We start from the raw sequence: 20,065 nt of genomic DNA, 5'->3' as shown, positions 1-20,065 counted from the left end.
TCATATGTCGTTTCAGGTGGCATGTAAAGAGAACCCCCCCCATGTTCGCTTGTAAAATCCTAGAGTGAGAAATGAGAAACATTTGTATGATTTATGGTAAACTTGATCTTGCCCTAAAACATCCCGAACTTGAAAAAAAAAATGTTTTGAGTGAAGATTCAGGATGAACATTTGCACCAATTGTGATTCGTACCTTTCTGTGACTCTTCCAGTCTCTGTTTCAACCTGTTTATTATATTGAGATATTAAGCTCAGTGGCTACTTCCCTACAATAACATCCCGTTTAAAACATTGCAATGTGGAATTACTGTTAATCAGGCAGTAGATATTGTTTTGGTCTCATGATGTCCAAATGTGAATAGCATAATCAAGAGGACTGTTTAAATACCAATTATAATTGAATTATAATTGAATCGAATAACTCCTGAAATTTGTCATTTATTTTTTGGATAGGGAACAGTAAGTTGTGTGAAAAGAAACAAACAATTCAAGTTAGGCATTCAAGTTTAGATCACCTACAAAGGTTACATTTTAGGTTCATCCTGAAATTTCATCAAAAAGCTGAATATTTCTAACGTAATGTATAACAATATATTTTTAATGTCACTAGGTACATCATGCTGGATATCCTTAAGTAACCTGTGCTGACTAAGGACAATTTTATGTTCTTTCCTCACCTCCACACGGACTGCCAGGTGAGGATTGGACAGATTGGCGCAGAGATTCAAAGGATATAGTTAGTCCACCAATGGCTTAATTTATAGTACAAGTTTTTTTTTACCTCTCACTTTACTGACGCGTTTGATCATTTGGAGTTATTTCATTCAGAGTCTCACTAAAATTGTCAATTTTACTAATCGCCATGTTACTATATCTGGCTCGTGTTTTGAGTGATTGTGAACAATCCGATCAGTGTGGGTACAAGCCTGTTGCTGCCAGGTTCAGACAGCAATCAGGTTAAGCTGTCAAGTGTGACTAATGGACAAATAAGGATTCCTTAATCCCCCCCTGATGTAGCCTATTTGTGAATGTTACTGCTGAGCAGACACTTTTATCTCATGTTATTATCTCCCAGCTAGCTGGCTCTCAGATGAATTTGATATCTGATTGGTGAAATGCACATGGAAGATGGAATGGAAAATAAACAAATACATACATAACTAAATACATAAATAAATACATAAACAAACAAACGAACGAACACATCCATCCATCCATGGATGGCCGAATAATACAAAAATAGAATTATTGTGGCTGCAGAAATCTCCATCAATCATAATCTTAATAAACCTGCACTCACATCCATGTTATATGTTCTTGTAAACGTCATGTTTAAGAACAATTAGCTGGTTATTTAACGTCACGACAGTAACTAGTTAATGTGGAGCACGCAACAATAGGCTATGCATACTGTAGTTGCAAGTGCAACTCTCAATTTATTGAAAGGCGTCCTGAAAAAAGAAACATTCTTGTCTGTCCTATAAAGAAACAGGAGTGACCATATTGAGTCACTTGTGTGTGTTTGGCAAAATGTCTGATATTTTCTTTTGTTTGATATTAAAAAATTCAAAGTGGCCGAACAATTCAAAGAAAAATAACTTAAGAAAGGGGCAAAATACTTTTTCATGACACTGTATCTGCCCTTGAAGAAAAATAAAAGGAGACTAATGAATGTATAATCCTTGACTGAATAAGTGAGGGGCATCATTTCCAAATGCCCTGCGATGTTTTAATTCCACAGCTCAAAAGTAATAAAACGGCACCGTATTAAGGCTAAACTGCGCTTCTAATCTTCTCTACCTAATCCCTATATCCCTCACTTGATGTAGACAAGCATGTTGTAACCTTGAAAACTATTTAATTCACTGATGAAACATGACAGAAAAGTGAATACAGGGAAAGACAGTACCGGAGTACGTGTGTGATGTTACAGCATCTGTGTGGTCGTTACTTCATATAAAATAAACTTTGTGTGAAATAGAAATGAAAAAAGTACCACAAGAAAGACAATACCTGTGAGTTTATCGTATACACCACAATTGATAAGTGTTATTCTCAGATCGGGAGCTGTATTCCAATCGGTTCCAACTTTGCCTAATCGGCATAATCGTCTTTTCCATAAAAGGTATCACCTTGTCACCTTGAATTCAGCGCTGACCTCATCTAATTGAATTATTTCCACCCTATTAGTTGTTAAATCGGGGTGTGCAGTCTTCACTTGGCATGGAACAGCAGCAGTCATCACACTATTGCTACCTCCACCCAATCTGGCCTGGACTAACACTCAGCAGTCTTTCAATCTGAATCTATCATTTCCATTCATTGTTAGTTTAGCAGCAGTCGATCACAGTCTTTGTTGACGTACACATAATAGCGAGATCCGTTTATTATTGTTGTTGCACATTGGACTTGCGGTTATTTGCTGTGATTGCTAGGGAGCCACTTCACGGCACAGATAAGCAGCACACGAAATAAAAAGATACCAGTGCATGACAGTGAATCTACAACAATAAATCTCACGTGTCTCAAAATGGAAGTGATATCATTTGTAGACAATGTTGAGAAATCATTACAAATAAGATAAAAAATGGTGACCTGTTTTTTTTTTTTTTATGTGAAAAATAGCCTTTTCCTCCTCGTAGGCACTCACCAAAGAGAAAAAGCTTAACATCACTCACTGCGTTGAGCGTTTCTCTCTTTGATGTGCAAAAATTGCAATCAATCTTGACCAACATTTATGTGGACATTTGTACTACAAGTTAAGATTGTTTTTGTCTTTAGATGTCATTGACTGAACCCACCAGTTGGGACTCATTGAGGGATAGTTGCTGGACATTCATTGAGAGGCTCCAACATAAAAGAAAAGGGTGGAAAGGGGACTTCATGCGTCACTCTCCTTTGGGAGTGGCTGATTGTAGGATGGGCTGCCACTGGCAAGGGTGGAGGGAAAGAAAGAGGGGATGTACGGCATGACCCCTATCAGCGGGCTGGTCAATGGTGTCTCTGAAGGGGCTGTCATGGGGATGATGACGTCATCCTGGTCCCACACGTGGAAGGCATTGGGGTGGGAGTGGCTGAGGGAAGGGGGCATTTGGAGCGGGCTGACCCCCTCCATCACGCCATCTTTTTTCACATCCTCATCGACCGGACCCAGCAAACAGTCTGTGGGCGGATAACAAATGGCAGACAATGAAAGATAACCACATATAGTACATAGCAATAAAAGGGAAGTCAAAAAAGTCATAAAAATATGTTCTATGTGCTCCCAATGTCTAAACACATTCTGATTGTGTTTGTGGAATATGAATTAAGCGAGAAATGATTTATATGCGTAATCTCTAAATTTCAAAACAACAGCTTTCTACTTCTTTGTCGAAATGGGCTTGTTACTTTTTCATCCGTTGACGACAACACGAATGTAACAGAGATGAGTAGACAGATATGAAATGATATGCTGTTAATATTTTTGATTGACTGATTTATTGGGATCTTGAAGAATGTAAACCTACGTACGTAGTATGTGGCAAGTCAAGGGAATTAACTGCTACATCCTCACTATCATTAGTGACTAGAATTAGACAGATAATAATTATCTGGACTCACTCAGGCTAAATGTACCACACTCTGTATCTGATGTTACATGGATAAGAGTACTCGAGCTGCTTTCCTCAATTCAGATAACAAGCCTACCATATCAGAAAACCTCCATCATTGTACCATTATGAGAACTTTTTGAGTTTGAGTGATTACCTGTGATATCCAGTAGGAGGTCTTTGATGAGATGACCCACAATAGCGTAAGCCACAGAAACCACAACCACGGCTGCCACAAACACGTAAAAAACGGATTTAGGTAGCTGGATGATGTCCCTTGAAGGAGGCTTGTATTCCTCATACATAGGGTCGATGTTCTGGACCAGATACTGGAAGGAACGTTCTCTTCCATCTTCTGTATTGTCAAAGCTATTCATATTCCCAAAGTAGGAAGTGTCAAAGTTTTACTCCAACAAATTCCAAATCAATCTTGCAGGTGATGCATATGGGGGGAGAAAAAAAACAAAGCTCTTTAGTCAAGGTTAATAACACAGAGAAGAAAATTAAACCCACCTTTACAGAATATGTTGAAAGTTCAGGTATTTCACCATGTTTTCTCATGATTGCTTCATCCTGTACCAAAAAGACATCAAATTTTCTGTCTCTGCTCCACTGGGATAATCCAGACTGCAGGCTGCACCACACGAGTGAGCAAAAGGGGGAGGAAGGACTATAAGGATTATACTTCCAATTAGCAAACCTGGACCTCTTCAATTCCCATTCCAGACAGATTAACCAGTGTCAAGCACCAGAGGCAGTGTCTCCACAGTGAGATTCACAGATATAGAAGCAAAATAAACACATTTTGTGGTTGCACTTACAGCTGCAATTGTTGTGAAATGAAATTAAATGAAATAAATTTGTATTGTATCGTATCGCATCGCATCAAATCGTATTTATTGTATACATATTATTGCACCATTTTTTGGTTTTGACATGGATATTATGACACACCGTGTACACATTCTTAGTCAATATTTACAATTAAAATTAATATTCAAAATCATTGATTTTATCCAGAGTGACTGTAATCAGGTAAGAAACTCAACATTTGGTTTCTGATGCAATAGAAAAATCACTCATTTCACTCCAAATTGATGTAGTCGAAAATATGCCAATGTTGGAAATTTTGAATTTAATTTATTTACAAACTGATTTTCCACAAAGGGTCTAGTTCAAAAGCTTTTGCAGTGTGCACTTTGAGATAGGTCTAAAATTCCACGTCATTTTCATTTTGATGCAATGGTAATATGCGGTGTGGATACTGTAATATTAACTAAACAAAAGTGTGACAAACATTGCCACCTACAGGCGAGAAAGCGCAATTGTAAGGTGTAAGGCAGAGTTGCAAAGACAGAGTCGTGACAGTGGAGCAATTTCAGCGTCATTGTACACGAAGATATGGATGGTCGCATTAAAAAAAAAAATTACATGTTTTCATTTCCATCCGTTTCTTTGAATGATAGCGCAGAAAATAGTCAGAGAAATTAGGTAATTACTGGTTTGATCCGTAATAAATTGGAAAAGGGGCAAACATGTTGACCATTAATTGTCTTCCAAAACAGACAGAATCAATCTGATTTCGTGTTGGACTGAAGAAATAATAATAATCATCATCATCGTCATCATCATCGTCGTCGTCGTCATCATCATCATCATCATCATCATCATCATCATCATCATCATCATCGTCGTCGTCGTCGTCATCATCATCATCATCATCATCATCATCAACACTTGTGACAGCTGTTGAGATTGAGAAAATAGAATTTCAAAGATTTGGACAATTTTATAATTTTAAATTTCTCTGAATAATAATCAGTTGTCAAAGTAATCACTGATTAATTTGATAACGGATTAGTTGTTGCTTAATAAATTGGTACACCGCTGCACCTCAACGACAAAATTAAGCGGAACGACTGATCCCGTGAAGTTTAGCAGCAGGTAGCAATTTATATTCACTAGTATTATATAAACAGTTATCTAGCAATCCCTTTCGTCATAATCCTTAATTCATATAATGTCTTTATAGATTATTTATACATTTTGCACGTTTCAACGTACAACGTGTACTTTGAAGAGTTCGCATTTTTAGTTCAAACTTGAGCTAGCATAGCATGTAGCTTGAGCACCCGAGACTTTACGAACATTAGTATTAACTTTCTTTTACGTTCAAAGAATTAGTGCAGTCTGAGGTACAAGAATGGACTATTTCTTTGGCGAAGCACCCGCCTCAAATTCCAGCCAGAACGAAGGACGAGATGAGGACCCACGTATGGTACAATATTATGTTAATTCTTTCATTTCTACTTTTATTCAAGTATCAGAAGTAAACTTGCTAGCTGACTAGTGCTGTAGATGCTGGAACCTAACCATCATGTAGTCTGCCGGTTTATATGGAATATCATATTTTAGTAGATGTAAGTGTTAGTGATTTTTCTCTGGTAGCTTCAGGTCGATGATTCAGAAGCCAGTTCGAGCAGGAATGACACTGAAGAGAATTCCAGGTAATGTATGACTCAGTATTTTCAGACCCACTGTCTTTGGTTGTTTTGGGAATTGTTTACTCATTCTCAAGTCCCTCACTATGTAGGGATTATTGTGGTGCGGTTCAAAGGTATAATAGCCCTAATTAAACCGGTAGTCCTTTGCCTTAATCAGTACCCAGGAAGTAGCCCTCGGTTTAAGAAAGGTTGGTGACCCCTGCTGTAGATGAAAGTCTCTATTATGTTTGCTACATTGCCCTCGCAGCTCCTATGACATCAGCAGAAGAGTGCAGGAACTGGTGGACAAGATTCACAACCACCGCGCCAGTGACCATAAAGAAATTGAAAGCTTTCAGCAGACTATTGTAGACAAGGTAGATAATTTGTTTTAATAATAATAATGTGTACAGCTTTTGTTGTTGACATGCAAACCAAATGAGACCCCTGCCTCTGTGGCCCTTCCAAAGGTGACGGAGGTATGCCAACAAATGAAGGAGGACTTGTACAAGGCCTACGAAGAGAACAGCGACGAGATGCAGGTGAAGCTGATGGAGTTGACCAATGTGCTGGATATGTGCTCCAAACTCCACAGGGAGCTCCTGGAGGCCAGCAAAATGCTGACCGGCCTGCGAGATGGCCTCGCTGTCAACGGCACAGCAGAATCCATGACAGACTAGATTGCTTTCAGGTTCTCAGAATAGTCAGGTTCCTTCCTCCAATTTTCAGAGTTTATCCGTTGCTGAGGATGTTGTAGATATAGGGGGCAATCGTTCAGATTTCAGTCTTTAAGTAAAAGCACACATTTAGTATAATTCTTTGCCCCATTTTCAGGTTCATTGAAAGTATTGCGTAAGCAGAGTTGAGTGCAAAAAGTAACACGAGACCGCACAGTATAGAATTGCAGTTTTCTTTTCACATGGAACACCTTAGCCACCCCAATGTCCATTATTTAAATTTGTATTAAAAACACCATGAATAAAAAGCAGATGTTCATTTATAGTCTGACAAGGTTTTCATGCAACACCCTAAGTAACTCTAAGTCACTAACCACTTCAGTTTTTTTCTTCTTTCCTTTGCGATCCCATTTCATCATTTCGTTAGACAAGAGGCCACTTAGCATTTGACAGCCTATGTTTTACTGATTTTCAGTAAGCCATTTCCCATGGCTTACCATTTCAGCAGAATTGCAAAAATGTTTCCCTGCAACATTTAAGGCTGTGTCATCACTCCAACATGTAGTACACATTTACAATATCCATGGCATGTTTCTCTAAACTGGATACCGACAAGTATTGATGACCTCATGTCTGAAGGAATGATCTCTAAAACTAAAAAGGGGAAGGGGTGTATAGTGACTATTGAGATAGCCTTTATATAAATAAAATCCTCAACCTAAAACCCCCACAAAGATGGCAATCAAGTGCTCTAGTTTCTACATCCAATAATCCCTTTTACATCTTCTCATTGAACCTATTAACATTTTACTGTTCAACTGTAAATGATTGAAGTCCAGTGATTGCTCTGCCCAGGATCAAGGCGTGGATGTCATGGGTTCCTGCCAATAGACAAAGCACAAATACAATACAATGTCTTAACAGCAGAGCATAAACATACAGTAACACTGGTGACCTCAAGTGGCCGATGGACATTGTTGCAGGTAAGACCCCTGGGGGACTTTATTTACACAACTTAAGAAAGGGACAGATGTCCATACAAAATCTACATCAAGTAAAACTAGTGATTCAAAATAAAAGGCACTACTTTAGAAAACTGGAAGACTGATGTGAATGATGAGCCTTAGCTTAGCTTCATGGTGCACAGTGCTGTTAGCCACCACAGCAGCAACTGGGCTTCTCATAACCACGTAATCATTATAGTACCTGCATTTTCTGCTGAGGGGAAAAGGGAAGTGACTTACCTTCATAGGTGTTAACAGCCTCTAAGTTCATGACATGACGGATGATGTGGTACTCGTCAGCAATTCCGTTCCCTCCCAGCATGTCTCGGGCTTGCCTTGCGATATCTAAAGCTTTGCCACAGCTATTCCTCTTCAGCATGGAAATCATTTCAGGAGCTGCTCTGTTTGGACAAGAACAAGAGCATCACTGGGAATAGCTGTGATAATAATAATAAAAAAAACTTTGCATGTGATTAACATAAGATAACTTACTTCTTCTCATCAATAAGTCTTCCCAGGGATAAACATGACTGCAGCCCGATGGTGATCTCTGTCAACATGTCAGCCATCTTCTTCTGCATAAGCTGATTCCTCGCCAGTGGCACCCCAAATTGAATTCTGATTGGAGCACAGAAATATTCCACATTTGTTGAAATGGGCGTTGAAAGGCTCATTGCACTCCGATGCAGCGAATGAATGGTTAAAGGTTCATTAAAATTATTTAGATAGAATACATAAAGTACAAGTGCATATTGTGGCCATGGAGGGCGAGCTAGCACCTGTCCAAAGTATACTGTCTTGCTGCATGGAAACAGAATTCGGCTGCTCCCAGAGCTCCCCAGGCGATGCCATACCGAGCATTGTTGAGGCAGCCGAAGGGACCCTAGTGAGAAAGTCCCCAAAAAAAAGAACATTCACCGGCCACTTCAACTGCACAAGAGAGCTGCGAAATGAAATGAACTCTCTTTTGGAGATGCCCTCATTCTGCAGAAATACTTACAGCCAGACCAGAGACATTTGGCAGAAGGTTCTCCTGAGGAACTTCCACTTCATCCATTAGAATCATGCCAGTGGCGGAGGCCCTCAGAGAGAACTTGCCCTCTATCTTCGGGGTAGCAAGACCCTTCATTCCACGCTCTAAGATGAAGCCGCGCACCTTTCCATCTTCGCACTTGGCCCAGACCACTGCAATGTCTGCTTCAGGGGAATTGGTGATCCTAGAAGAGGAGCGTGAACCCATAAAGGTCAAGTCAACCCAAACATTTTCTTTATAATAATCATTTGATTTACAATATGTTCTGTGGGCTACTCCTTGTGTCAATCTAGTTTGTCAAGTGTACGTTTCCGCTAACCCACCATGTTTTGGCTCCACTGATAGTGAAAGTACCGCTGGAGGGGTTGTATATGGCCTTGGTCTCCATGCTGCTGGGATCGCTGCCATGGTTTGGCTCTGTCAAGCCAAAACAGCCAAGGATTTCTCCACGAGCTAGAAAATACACAATATGCAGAGGTAAGAATACTTCTGTATAAAGCGTATCATCTATCCACACAAGTCCTCACCCAGCCTGGGTAGGTATTTCTCCTTCTGGGCCTCTGTGCCATAAGCATTAATGGGATGCATGACCAGTGAGGACTGTACGCTCATGACTGAGCGATAGCCACTATCCACCCTTTCAATCTCTCTGGCAATCAAGCCATATGCCACATAACTTGTTCCCGCACAGCCGTAACCTATGAGAAGGGAACAGAAGGCACAATTGAATGTGGAAACAAATAACACATGGCCATGTGAACGCAGTCACTGTGTGTACCTTTAATAGTGGGGCCAAGAACACCCAACTCTCCCATCTCAGAAACAATCTCACGGTGGAAATCTGTAAAATGTTGGGCAAATAGAAACAATCAGGAAGCAGCATAGGAATATACAGTATCTTAACTACTAACTAGTTCTATTAAGACAACAAATACACAATACGGCTCTTTTAGGATGTGATATTTCTTACGCTCGTGTCTGTTGGCCATGACGATGCGAGGCATGAGTTTTTCCTGGCAGTAGTCGCGGAAGGAGTCCCGGATCATCACCTCCTCCTCTGTCAACTGACCCTCCAAGTTCAGAGCGTCTCTCCAGTTGAATGGCACCTTGGCTGAGGGTCAAAACATACCACGCTTAGCCATTATGTCACTGTCACGTGTGGTAACAACATGTAAGGAGCAGAATAGGTTGAAGTGTTACTACCTCCCTTGGGAGCCTTTTTGATTTCTTCAGCATCTATTGGGAAAATACACAAAGGCATTACCTTTAACCAATGCATTCATTTTCCAAAGATTTTTTTTAAATTAAATGAAATAACATTTACCATTAACTTTGGCAGAAGCCGCAGTTGTACTCTGGGCTCGGCACGCACTGACAGCTGCACATTTTGGGGCGCTTGACAGCAGACGAGTGAAACTTCTCAGAGCCATATTGCGCTGCATGAAAACACATTATACTCATCAAAATCATGACGTCGTGAAAAATCATAACGCAATTATCTCACCAGAAAAACAGACTGTCCGAGACAAGCATGCATGTGATAGTAAGCTTAACGAATATTAAACGTCTGCCTCTAAGTTTACTTTACCGTTTTCCTCGTGTTTAGATGATCAAGCAGTGTCCAAATGATTTTTTTGTCCCGGACCCGTGTTAAGTAAGTTTTTATATTACGTCATATCCGGGACACGTCTGAAAATGACCACACAACTCCGCCATGACAGGTGATGACATTAGAGACGCGCTTCTCGTGCAAGTCACATTGCCTGGATAAGTGGCGGAAAAAAGGAGGGAAAAAAAGACCATGCTGCTGAAATCCTTCTGCAGTAACATCAGAGCAGTGTTCTGTCGTGCATCAAGTGGCCTACTGCCCTAAAAAAATAATGTCAGAAGGCTTTTCCACACTCAAAATGGCGATAGCATCATACCATACAGTGTGCTGCACTTCTTGGTCAGTAGAGGCGGTGGCTTCACGCCCTCGCTGATCATTGGCTGGTTAAATTAGGTTTCATAAACGGTATGTTCTTCACTTGTTTAGGTCATTCACATAACACTAGTATTACGAAATACTTAACACTGACGCGACTAGACTGACAATGAATACACTTATAATACTCATATTTTTGTAAGAATTATTCTATATCTTGCAAATCTTTTATCAGCCCCGCATTTAGTCCCAATAAGTGGGCGTGGTCTACATCTTGAATAACAGTATAACGTTCACTGTCATTAACCCTTTATCTTTTACACAAAGCAATAGAGCAATAAAGCAATTTTCCTTTTTTCTAATGTTACTTTTACTTTTGAGTAAGTCATAGGCAAAGTCATAGGCATTGTCACCCCCAAAACAAATCCAATAGGGCCATTCCGTACTAATTGGGCCAGATTTTAGAATTTTATCCAGTTCTCAGTCATGGATTTGTCCGATTTATTTTTAGTGAAATCTACATATATGTTATAGTATTGTATTGTCCTGTTCCAAAATACCCCCCGCCCCCCCCTCCCCACACACACACACACCACACCTTCCCCCACCATTTCCATGGTAACTATCTTGCCTGAGTTGTGATCTGCAGGGGGTAGAGCAATATGGAACCGGAGGGCAAAAAGTCGGAAATTAAATACGGTAAGAATTGGATCTCACCTTGCCGCACTTTTCCCTGTTAGCCTTGGCTTTGTCTTTGTAACGGAAAAGAGATTGAAACAATGACCGCAATGGATCTTTGCGTGTGGACCACACCACATGTCAATGCAGACCTGGCTGGGGGCATCTTTATCCTCCTCAACCAGTTTTTTTTTTTTTTTTTAACGTTGTTTTTGAACAGTACAGTGTGAACGATTATACATTCATCTTTACTGCGAGTACATTTGTGGATTATATTTATGACGTTTGCGCTGCACATAGCTTTACGTCTACAAAGATGCCACGCCCCTGCTTGCATCCATATGGGAGCAAATTCTGCATCCATCGCCGCTTTGCATCCTTTCAAACGATTCCAATTATTGTAACGCAATGTTATGATATGCGCGCGAGGGGGAAAACTGCGTCCACGTGGACATTACAAACCGCATAGTTGCCCATGTGTAAATGTGGTCGATATTATTGCAGCACACGCCTGATGCGCTCCTTGTGTTCTGGGCTTGGGTATTCATATGAACTGTTAATGGGTCACAATTGTACCAACGCGTTCATACAACAAAGCCTAGGGGTTGTTATGTTCATTATAATGATCAATGGAAGGAATAGTTTGATGGAAGTAATCAAGGTGTGGCCATTTTTACACGTGCAAGTTAACCAAGCCCACTTTCTTGGATGATCAAGATGCTGCTAGTCATCATGTTTATATTTTTTTAACATTCACAATCAGGCTCAAGCTCTTAAACACTCCTTGTAATCCTTGTTACTTGTGTAGATCGCCTGACAGATGTTTTGGGAGTGTGGTTAAAGATGTCACAAATGTGTAAGATGATCAAGGTCATCATCCGTGATTGTCATCACATCTATATGATGAGCTCAAAAAGTCACCATTATTAACATGATGAATCGGTGGTCTTGAAACGACAACATCTTTATTGCTTTGTGACCAGTCACACATCACTTGACCTAACAAAGGGTCTTCGTTTCACTCATGAAACAAGTAAGACATCTTTGCTATGGTTGACGTTGGAAAGTGAGGAGAGTGGGGTCCCAGAAGTGAGACCACCGGAATTACACAGAAATATTGCAGCTGCCTAAAAGGATACCAGAAGAACGAAACTAAATTGTGACAGCGTTCAAGTCATTAAAGTGACAGAGAGCTGACGGCACAATGTTGCATATCAAAAAACGAGGTGTGCCTTTGCCTTTGGGTGTATGAGTGATGGAGCTCGCTAATGAAGGGGGTATAAGGTGTAAGTCTAATAATGAAGGACTGTTTATGAGGTATTGCCAACCTCAGCTTGGAGGTCCCTTACCTTGCTGACAAGAACAAAAATTTCCTGCAAAATTCTTCATTCGTATTTATTTCGCTGTTTAGAGTTGCAATTTTATATTTTTTTTGTGCAATTTTATCCAGACTTGGCCCGTGTATTTAAACAACAACATTAGTTATATTATGTAAATACACATTTTATTGCATTTGTTTTGTACTCATCATGGACGGCAGCTGAAGCATGTTGACATTTTTTTTGACAACCTTCAACAAATTATTTGGTATCAATATCTGATTAACGTAAAACAAATATATATTAACTTTAACTCATGCAGGTTAGTGATGGACTGCAGATACACAAGAGCATTGTTGTGCACTTTGCCACTCAGTCTTGTGGATTCACAGGACCTATTGTATGGCTAATTAAGAATAACGATTACAATTGTTGCGCATTTGAAGAGTGACATCAACAATTCCTATTGGTTCATATGACATGTTGCTTTCTTTCAATTTCAGGGGAGGTCGGAAAGTTTGACCCAGACTTCAAGGGGCCCATTCACAAGAGGTATAATTACATCTGAGCTTTCACATTGTAGATCCAAAAGAACTGATTATTAACCACACCTTCTCGTTCTCAGGGGATGCACGGATATAGTCTGCTGTTTTCTCTTTATCGTTGCCTTGCTTGCCTATTTTGGTGTGGGAATTCTTGGTAAGACGACCAAGACATTCATGCAATATATAGATTTGGATGAGCACTCTTGCGCAACTCCGTCTTTCTTCCAATAAGGTTTCTTCTGCCACGTTTCAGTTTACACCTATTTTTAATATTCACAATCCATATTCAATAAAAAAAAAAAAAGGGGGGGGGGGTTGTGGCTTGAGAATGACAGTGGTTGGTTGGGCATTAGCTCTCAATCTGCACTCTATAATAAACACATTATTAAATTAATACATGTCTGTCATTGTTTTTCACAAACAGGTAAGATATTTGACTTTGCTGGACTTGTCTTTGCTAGTGTTCTTAATGGGGCGCGGTAAAGTGAGAGCCACATGTGTCGGAATGAACAAACCTTTTGCTTTTGTATGTCCTGATTTTTTGGAACAATGATTCTATTTGTCCTTCCATAAAGCCTGGTCCCAGGGTGACCCCAGGAAAATCCTCTATCCCACTGACAGCAAAGGGAACTTCTGCGGGGAAAAAGGAACACCCCAGGAGTGAGTCAATAGACATTGATCGCGTCATGTAACAGTTCAGTCACTAATAGATGTTGCTGTCCTCTACAAATCATATAGGAACAAGACTTTTCTGTTTTACTACAATATCTTGATGTGTGCGAGTCCTGCGGTTTTGCTCCAAGGCCAGTGTCCCACCACTCAGGTCAGCTACAAGACAATTACTGTATTTAAATAGTCGCAATGGTTTTCTAACTCTTGTTTCTATTCCAGATATGTGTAAAACACTGTCCTTACAAACATCTCACGTTGGCCGAAGCCGTTAAAAACAAAGACGACCGTGACTATTATGCAGAGTTTTGCCAGGAAGGTGTCAATTCATCATGGGTAAAGCAACCACAAACTAAAGTCTGCAACATGAAATTGTTTGTTACATTTATTCAAACTGAGTTGCACAAAGAAATACATGTTTGGGCCTCATTCACCAATCCATAGAAATGTCCTTACACTGTTATCTATCCATTACAGGTAAAAAAGCCGATTATGCACAAATTCATCAAATGTGCGCATGCAGTGTTAGTGAATGAGGCCCAATGTTTGCATATCACATAGTTGCCCTGATGTGTCTTTCATAGTATTTACCACTTTTTGATATTTGTGCTAAAATGATACTGTATATCAACTAGCATGTTAAATGTCAGTCCTTTTTCATTTTTTTATTTTAGCCTATCCACATCCTGAAACAATATTGCCCTTCCTCAATCTTGGCCAGCAAAGCCTGTGAGTGAGAAGCATGTCGCAGTCCAGGATGGCATGAACTAGTGATGTCACATTATCACATTTGTGTTCCTATGCCTGTGCATACAGTCACACGACGCTGCGTTCCAACCATGTCAAAATTAAAGAATGGCTCGGTGGTTGTGGGCAATAATACCATGGTTACAATCGACTCCGCCAACGTTCCCGCCATCGAAGTACTCAATGCGACCAAGTGAGTACTTTTCAGAGCCGGGTAATATTAACCCAGTGGCTAATAGAATTGATCAAGGTTTTGAAAGTATCACATGTAGAAAAGTCACCGCCAACAAGTGTTCTGTGTGTAGTTGTAATCCTTAATATTTAGACAATGGCTCATTTTGTGTTTCTAAAGTGATTACTTCGGGAGAAATTATAACCATTCATAATTGAGCCAAATCGACATTTTCTAACCAGTTTGAACATGCCATGACATTTGAATTATTTTGGTTTCGTTACAGGAAGTCCAACATGCTTTTTGAAGCTCGCCAGTTGGCCATGAAAATCTTTGAGGATTACACTCAGTCCTGGCACTATATCATTATGTAAGAACATCAACAAAAATGCATGTAATGATTCAAAGGGTGTCTATCTGAGGAAAAAAAAATGTTGACTTCATTTTGAAATGCAATTCTGGTTTGCTGTGACCCTGAAATCTCTTTAATATCTTCCGTCTCCAGAGCTCTGACAATAGCAATGGTTTGCAGCTGGTTCTTCATAATCCTGCTACGCTTCCTGGCAGACATCATGGTGTGGGTCATGATTGTCTTGGTCATTGGAATCGTAGCCTATGGTAAATCTTCTCCCAGTCTGTTGAGAATGTGACAGTATTTGCGCCTCAGTTACCATGGTTATGCTTTTTGGTAGCACAGGGACGATAAAAGGGGCTAAACATGGGGTGTCCTCCCTCGTAGGTGTGCTGCATTGTTTCCTGCAATATCAAAGTCTGAGAGCGGATCCTTCTACCGACGTGACTATCGGCCAGCTGGGAATGCAGCCCGACTTCGCGGTCTACCTTGAGATCAGACAAACCTGGCTTATATTCAGTATGCCCCAAAAATGCTCCGCTTATACTCACTCACTTAAATAGTGTGTCAAGTCTGTTTTAATTTTTTTTTTACAGCAATCACCCTCGCCATTGTGGAGTTCCTCATCATCGCGACACTCATCTTCCTTAGGAAGAGGCTCATGGTTGCCATCGCCCTCATCAAAGAGTCCAGCAGGTCAGCCTACTTTCAAGCCTACATGTGTGGACCGTGTTTGTACACAAATGCCGAGTCAAATCAACTTCAATTTTTTTTTTTTTCGCATCTGTATGTTTCTTACTAGCCCAAAATGATGGGTTAGATTTTCTGTAAAAATACACTTGGGTCCACCTATCCGTCCATTCCATCTGTACTCATGTTGCTCTCTTGCTATATGTAAGCATGACAATGATTATTTATCATTATGAATGTGATTTTTTTTTTCCAGGGCCCTTGGATATGTGACATCATCATTATTCTATCCATTGCTGACTTCTCTCCTCCTGGCAATTGTGATAGCTTACTGGGCGGTCACTTCCGTGTATCCTTTTAATTCAGATATTAATGTATTCATACTGTTTCTTTATCCACTATGTTCTTTTCATCACCTTAATGTCCTTGCCATTCAGCTATCTGGCCACATCTAATTCTGAAGTGTACAAAGTGTCCGCCGATGAGAATTGCACATTCCGTTTTAACACCTGTGATCCCAAGGTGAAGAACCATCACGCCTCATCACGTCTTCACATTTCTAGTATGAAACGTTCACATCTCGTTTCTCTCCAGACGTTCAATAAAACCAACATGTCGGCCGAGTGTCCCGAAGCCGAGTGTAACTTTGCCTACCATGGTGGGGATACCCTGTACCACAAATACATCACCTTGTTCCAGTTTTACAACGCCTTCCTCTTCTTCTGGTGTGGCAACTTTGTGACGGCCTTGGGACAGGTCACTCTGGCTGGGGCCTTTGCCTCTTATTACTGGGCCTTTAAGAAGCCTGATGATATACCCCCCAACCCCGTCATGTCTTCTCTGGGGCGCACCCTTAGGTTAGAAGACACATTTGTGAAGTTAATGGGCTTTGTTTTTGTAACAACTCTTCATCTTTGCCCGCCAGATATCACACTGGTTCAGTGGCATTTGGCTCACTGGTCCTGGCGTTGGTCCAGATCATCAGGGTTATTCTGGAGTATCTTAATCACAAGCTGCAAGGTAAGATTGAGGGCAAATAGAAGCACTTAAATATGATTGGAATCACCTCATCATTAGATTTTATACAATATTATTGTTAAATCTAGTGCTTCACAATGCGTTCTTTTTGTGTAGTCATCGTTTTTTCTGCCAAAATGCTCACTTGGTGATTCTCCCTTGTCCTCCAGGTGCTAGAAACAAGTATGCTAAATTCTTGCTGAACTGCATGAAATGTTGCTTCTGGTGTCTGGAGAAATGCATCAAGTTCCTGAACAGAAATGCTTACATCATGGTGAGTTTCTGCAAAAACAGATAACCTTGGAGTTGGCAGATGTTACTATAATAAAGTCTATGATTTGTCTGTCCAGATTGCCATCTATGGGAAAAATTTCTGTACATCAGCTCAAGACGCCTTTATGCTTCTGTTAAGGAACATTGCCAGGTTGGAAATCATTACAGATTACATACTTCTTTTTTTTTTTTTTTTTTTTCATTTGACAAGCACTGGAGACTTAATGCTGCCTTTGCAAATACAAACAAGTTTTGACACTACCAATACCAAAAACTGTTGTGTACTCAAACGGCCACTCCTACAACAATGCAAACAGTATTTGCAAACATTTTGATATAGCTCTTACCCATTCATATCGACAATCCTTCTCATGCACATTCAAACCTTTTGATAATTTAGTCTCAACGACCTAGCCAAAGCAATTTACTCTATGTATTGTGTGACTTTCAAAACAGGGTGGCTGTCTTGGACAAAGTGACAGACTTCCTGTTGTTCCTTGGGAAACTGCTCATTGTTGGAGTTATTGGTAAGATGGGTCTCACATATTTCTTACTAAGGTACACTTAAAAAGGATATTGGCTGTCTGTTTGGGTGTTTGTTTTATCAACATAAGGTGGAAATTCTATCCATACATTTATGTTTACCCAACAAATTATTTTGTTGTGTGTGTTTTATATTAAATATCAATAATGACAACTTGCTCTATACATTTTTTTGCACAGGAATCATCTCTTTCTTCTTCTTTACCGGAAGAATGGATTCTCCTGAGTACGCTTCTCCTACTTTGAACTACTACTGGGTGCCCATAATGGTGAGACATAATAAAATAAGCATCCACAATAAAGATCTCTGCCGAAGCGATCACTTTTGGTGGGGACTGTGGAGCTGTTTGAATCCTGTTTTAAGTCTTGGTTATTAACAGTGGTGCGTAATGGTTGATGTCAGATGTCTTCTGCTCTCCAACTAGACAAATATAGTTGGATCCTACCTCATTGCCCATGGCTTCTTCAGCGTCTACTCCATGTGTGTCGACACACTCTTCCTCTGCTTCTGTGAGTATTTTTTATTGGCATGGTTTTCCAATTTGCCTTGAATCCAATTAAACAAACTGTCCTTGTCGGAAAGGTGAGGACTTGGAAAGAAATGACGGCTCGCCCGAAAGGCCTTACTACATGTCCCCCGAGCTGCACGATCTCATCGGCTTGTCAAGGAGGTCAGAGGGAGATGGAGATGATGCTGACTCTCCTGCAAGCAAAGGAGATGTGTTGGAAGTGGAAAATATTCAACTGCAAGAACTTAAGATGCAGTCTAACGCCTCACATGCGAATGTGGAAGATGAGCCCCTGCGAGATAACGCTGAAGTTGCAAACGAGACCAACGGGCAAACAAGGGAGACCGAGGAGCAAACAGTCAGTGAAGATGCGGTGTTGGAAAAAGAAAGAAGCAGGGGTGACAGTGGTTCTTAAATTAAGCTCAAGTGTGAAGTAAACTTAACCAACCATATTTTAACGGCTAAAACTATTGTAAGCATACTTTTTTTTTTAAACGCAACCCACCTAGGTTCTTAATTAAAACCCATTACAACGTGCTTAACAAAAAAATGCTTATGTCCATCAATCTTTGGTAATCGGCAGAGATGATGTCATTTCCAGTATGCCAAGTCAGCCAGGTAACACGATTATTTGCTGAGAGTACAAACTAGAAATTACTCTTTCATGCTTTATTGTATAATGTTTCATTACTTGTGCCATAAAATGATTGCATTTGGCATTTTCTGAAATTACTTCACACTTGGTCTTTAAGCAGCCGGAGCGTTTGGGGCGGGGAGACCTCCAATTGAAACATGAGGATACGAGTGCGGAGAATGAAAAGTAAAAACAGAAGAAGCCAACTGTAAACATGCTGCCTCTACAGAGGAATTGATTGTTGTGGAATGAAACAACCTCAATGATGTGGCTTTAAAAAATGTACAGCAAGACTTGTGTGTCGACGTCGCTTGAAAATTGTGTTATTCTTGGAACAGTGTTGCTTTTAACATGTCGAGAAAGTGCTTACACTGTGCCTCTGATCACTCACTGAAATACTGTATGTCGTCTATTAACACTTCCTAACCTCTCTGTGTTGTTTACATTTCAATTTCAGGTGCATCTTCATAGAAGTGTGTGATTTTTCATTATGTTCAACAATACCAGCTGAGGCAAAAATCTTACATGTGAATTTAATATCTTGTTTATTTGAGTTGATCTTTCTGCAGTAGTGTGTAACATTCTTGGCTTCACTCATGTAAAGAGACCCTCACCATGCACAGTATTGTACTGCCAACTATTTGCCTTGATTATTGGACTGGTGTTAAGTGCTGTGATTTGTGGCTCTTATGATACAGCCATTGTGCCCTCTTTGACCCTTACCTCCCTGTCCTGCCTCTCCTTATCCCTTATTCCTCTTTTATATGCCGCATGATACTGAAATGAACATTTAAGGCTACGTTCTCTGCAGGGTGTGATGCCCAATTCCAATTTTTTTGTTATCGCTGATCTTTTAAAATACTCCCAATTTAACTTGGCAATTCTTTTGTACTCTTGTGACTTTGTGAAGCATGTACGTTGACTTTCCCTGGAATGTCATCTACAAATAGTTGAAGTCTTGATTAAAGATTGTTGCAATTGGGAAACAAAATGTCTGCGTTTTGACTCTCGGATGCTGTAGCAATGTAGAATGGTCACTAGCGAGTCAAAATAAAATCATAAGAAAAAAAATGTTGAAGTGAAGTACAGATAGCTGAATATTTTTAATTCAGTATAGAGTTAAAAAGTATTTGTGCTTCGTTCTGTCCACCTTTGTAGTTTTTGGCTCATTTTAACACCACATTGTAAGTGATGGTTTTACAA

The 20,065-nt window shown here is 40.1% G+C and overlaps 4 protein-coding genes across 8 annotated transcripts; 2 read left to right on the top strand and 2 right to left on the bottom strand.

Moving 5' to 3' along the window:
- Positions 1 to 1,838: 1,838 nt before the first annotated feature.
- On the bottom strand, positions 1,839 to 4,258 carry LOC148399098 (uncharacterized). 2 transcript variants are annotated; one of them, XM_088372878.1, is made up of 3 exons: positions 4,107 to 4,258; positions 3,751 to 4,022; positions 1,839 to 3,162 (listed from the first exon to the last, which is right to left on the bottom strand). In XM_088372878.1, the coding sequence occupies exons 2-3, from the start codon at positions 3,968 to 3,970 to the stop codon at positions 2,882 to 2,884; spliced, it is 501 nt and encodes a 166-aa protein (XP_088229004.1). In that variant the 5' UTR covers positions 3,971 to 4,022; positions 4,107 to 4,258; the 3' UTR covers positions 1,839 to 2,881. The 2 variants fall into 2 exon arrangements, with proteins under 2 accessions (XP_088229004.1, XP_088229005.1); XM_088372879.1 differs by lacking the exon at positions 4,107 to 4,258 and having other exon boundaries at positions 3,751 to 3,822; positions 3,897 to 4,018.
- Positions 4,259 to 5,296: 1,038 nt separating this feature from the next.
- syce2 (synaptonemal complex central element protein 2) lies at positions 5,297 to 7,078 on the top strand. Of its 2 annotated transcripts, XM_088373503.1 has the most exons (5): positions 5,297 to 5,537; positions 5,772 to 5,871; positions 6,042 to 6,100; positions 6,345 to 6,453; positions 6,547 to 7,078. In XM_088373503.1, the coding sequence occupies exons 2-5, from the start codon at positions 5,797 to 5,799 to the stop codon at positions 6,754 to 6,756; spliced, it is 453 nt and encodes a 150-aa protein (XP_088229629.1). In that variant the 5' UTR covers positions 5,297 to 5,537; positions 5,772 to 5,796; the 3' UTR covers positions 6,757 to 7,078. The 2 variants fall into 2 exon arrangements, with proteins under 2 accessions (XP_088229629.1, XP_088229630.1); XM_088373504.1 differs by lacking the exon at positions 5,297 to 5,537 and having other exon boundaries at positions 5,575 to 5,871.
- On the bottom strand, positions 6,441 to 11,585 carry gcdha (glutaryl-CoA dehydrogenase a). 3 transcript variants are annotated; one of them, XM_088373502.1, is made up of 12 exons: positions 11,432 to 11,585; positions 10,115 to 10,226; positions 9,994 to 10,026; positions 9,761 to 9,901; positions 9,569 to 9,631; positions 9,318 to 9,488; positions 9,114 to 9,243; positions 8,758 to 8,974; positions 8,537 to 8,640; positions 8,250 to 8,375; positions 7,998 to 8,158; positions 6,441 to 7,634 (listed from the first exon to the last, which is right to left on the bottom strand). In XM_088373502.1, exons 2-12 carry the CDS (start codon positions 10,218 to 10,220, stop codon positions 7,561 to 7,563), a joined length of 1,326 nt encoding a protein of 441 aa, XP_088229628.1. In that variant the 5' UTR covers positions 10,221 to 10,226; positions 11,432 to 11,585; the 3' UTR covers positions 6,441 to 7,560. The 3 variants fall into 3 exon arrangements, with proteins under 3 accessions (XP_088229628.1, XP_088229627.1, XP_088229626.1); XM_088373501.1 differs by lacking the exon at positions 11,432 to 11,585 and adding an exon at positions 10,379 to 10,543; XM_088373500.1 differs by lacking the exon at positions 11,432 to 11,585 and adding an exon at positions 10,295 to 10,389.
- LOC148399095 (choline transporter-like protein 2) lies at positions 11,033 to 19,838 on the top strand. The gene is made up of 22 exons (XM_088373498.1): positions 11,033 to 11,413; positions 13,215 to 13,263; positions 13,337 to 13,410; positions 13,832 to 13,916; positions 13,995 to 14,079; positions 14,148 to 14,261; positions 14,600 to 14,654; positions 14,742 to 14,865; positions 15,131 to 15,214; positions 15,350 to 15,462; positions 15,584 to 15,715; positions 15,793 to 15,892; positions 16,143 to 16,235; positions 16,324 to 16,408; positions 16,481 to 16,743; positions 16,812 to 16,906; positions 17,074 to 17,177; positions 17,254 to 17,327; positions 17,633 to 17,703; positions 17,900 to 17,988; positions 18,145 to 18,229; positions 18,303 to 19,838. Exons 1-22 carry the CDS (start codon positions 11,377 to 11,379, stop codon positions 18,641 to 18,643), a joined length of 2,352 nt encoding a protein of 783 aa, XP_088229624.1. The 5' UTR covers positions 11,033 to 11,376; the 3' UTR covers positions 18,644 to 19,838.
- Positions 19,839 to 20,065: the final 227 nt, after the last annotated feature.

This window comes from Syngnathus floridae, chromosome 4, assembly GCF_059516105.1.
Source record: "Syngnathus floridae isolate MCC-2025c chromosome 4, RoL_Sflo_1.0, whole genome shotgun sequence".
NCBI lineage: Eukaryota > Metazoa > Chordata > Actinopteri > Syngnathiformes > Syngnathidae > Syngnathus > Syngnathus floridae.
The sequence above is the reverse complement of the archived record's forward strand: the minus strand, read 5'-3'. Positions and strand labels throughout refer to the sequence as shown.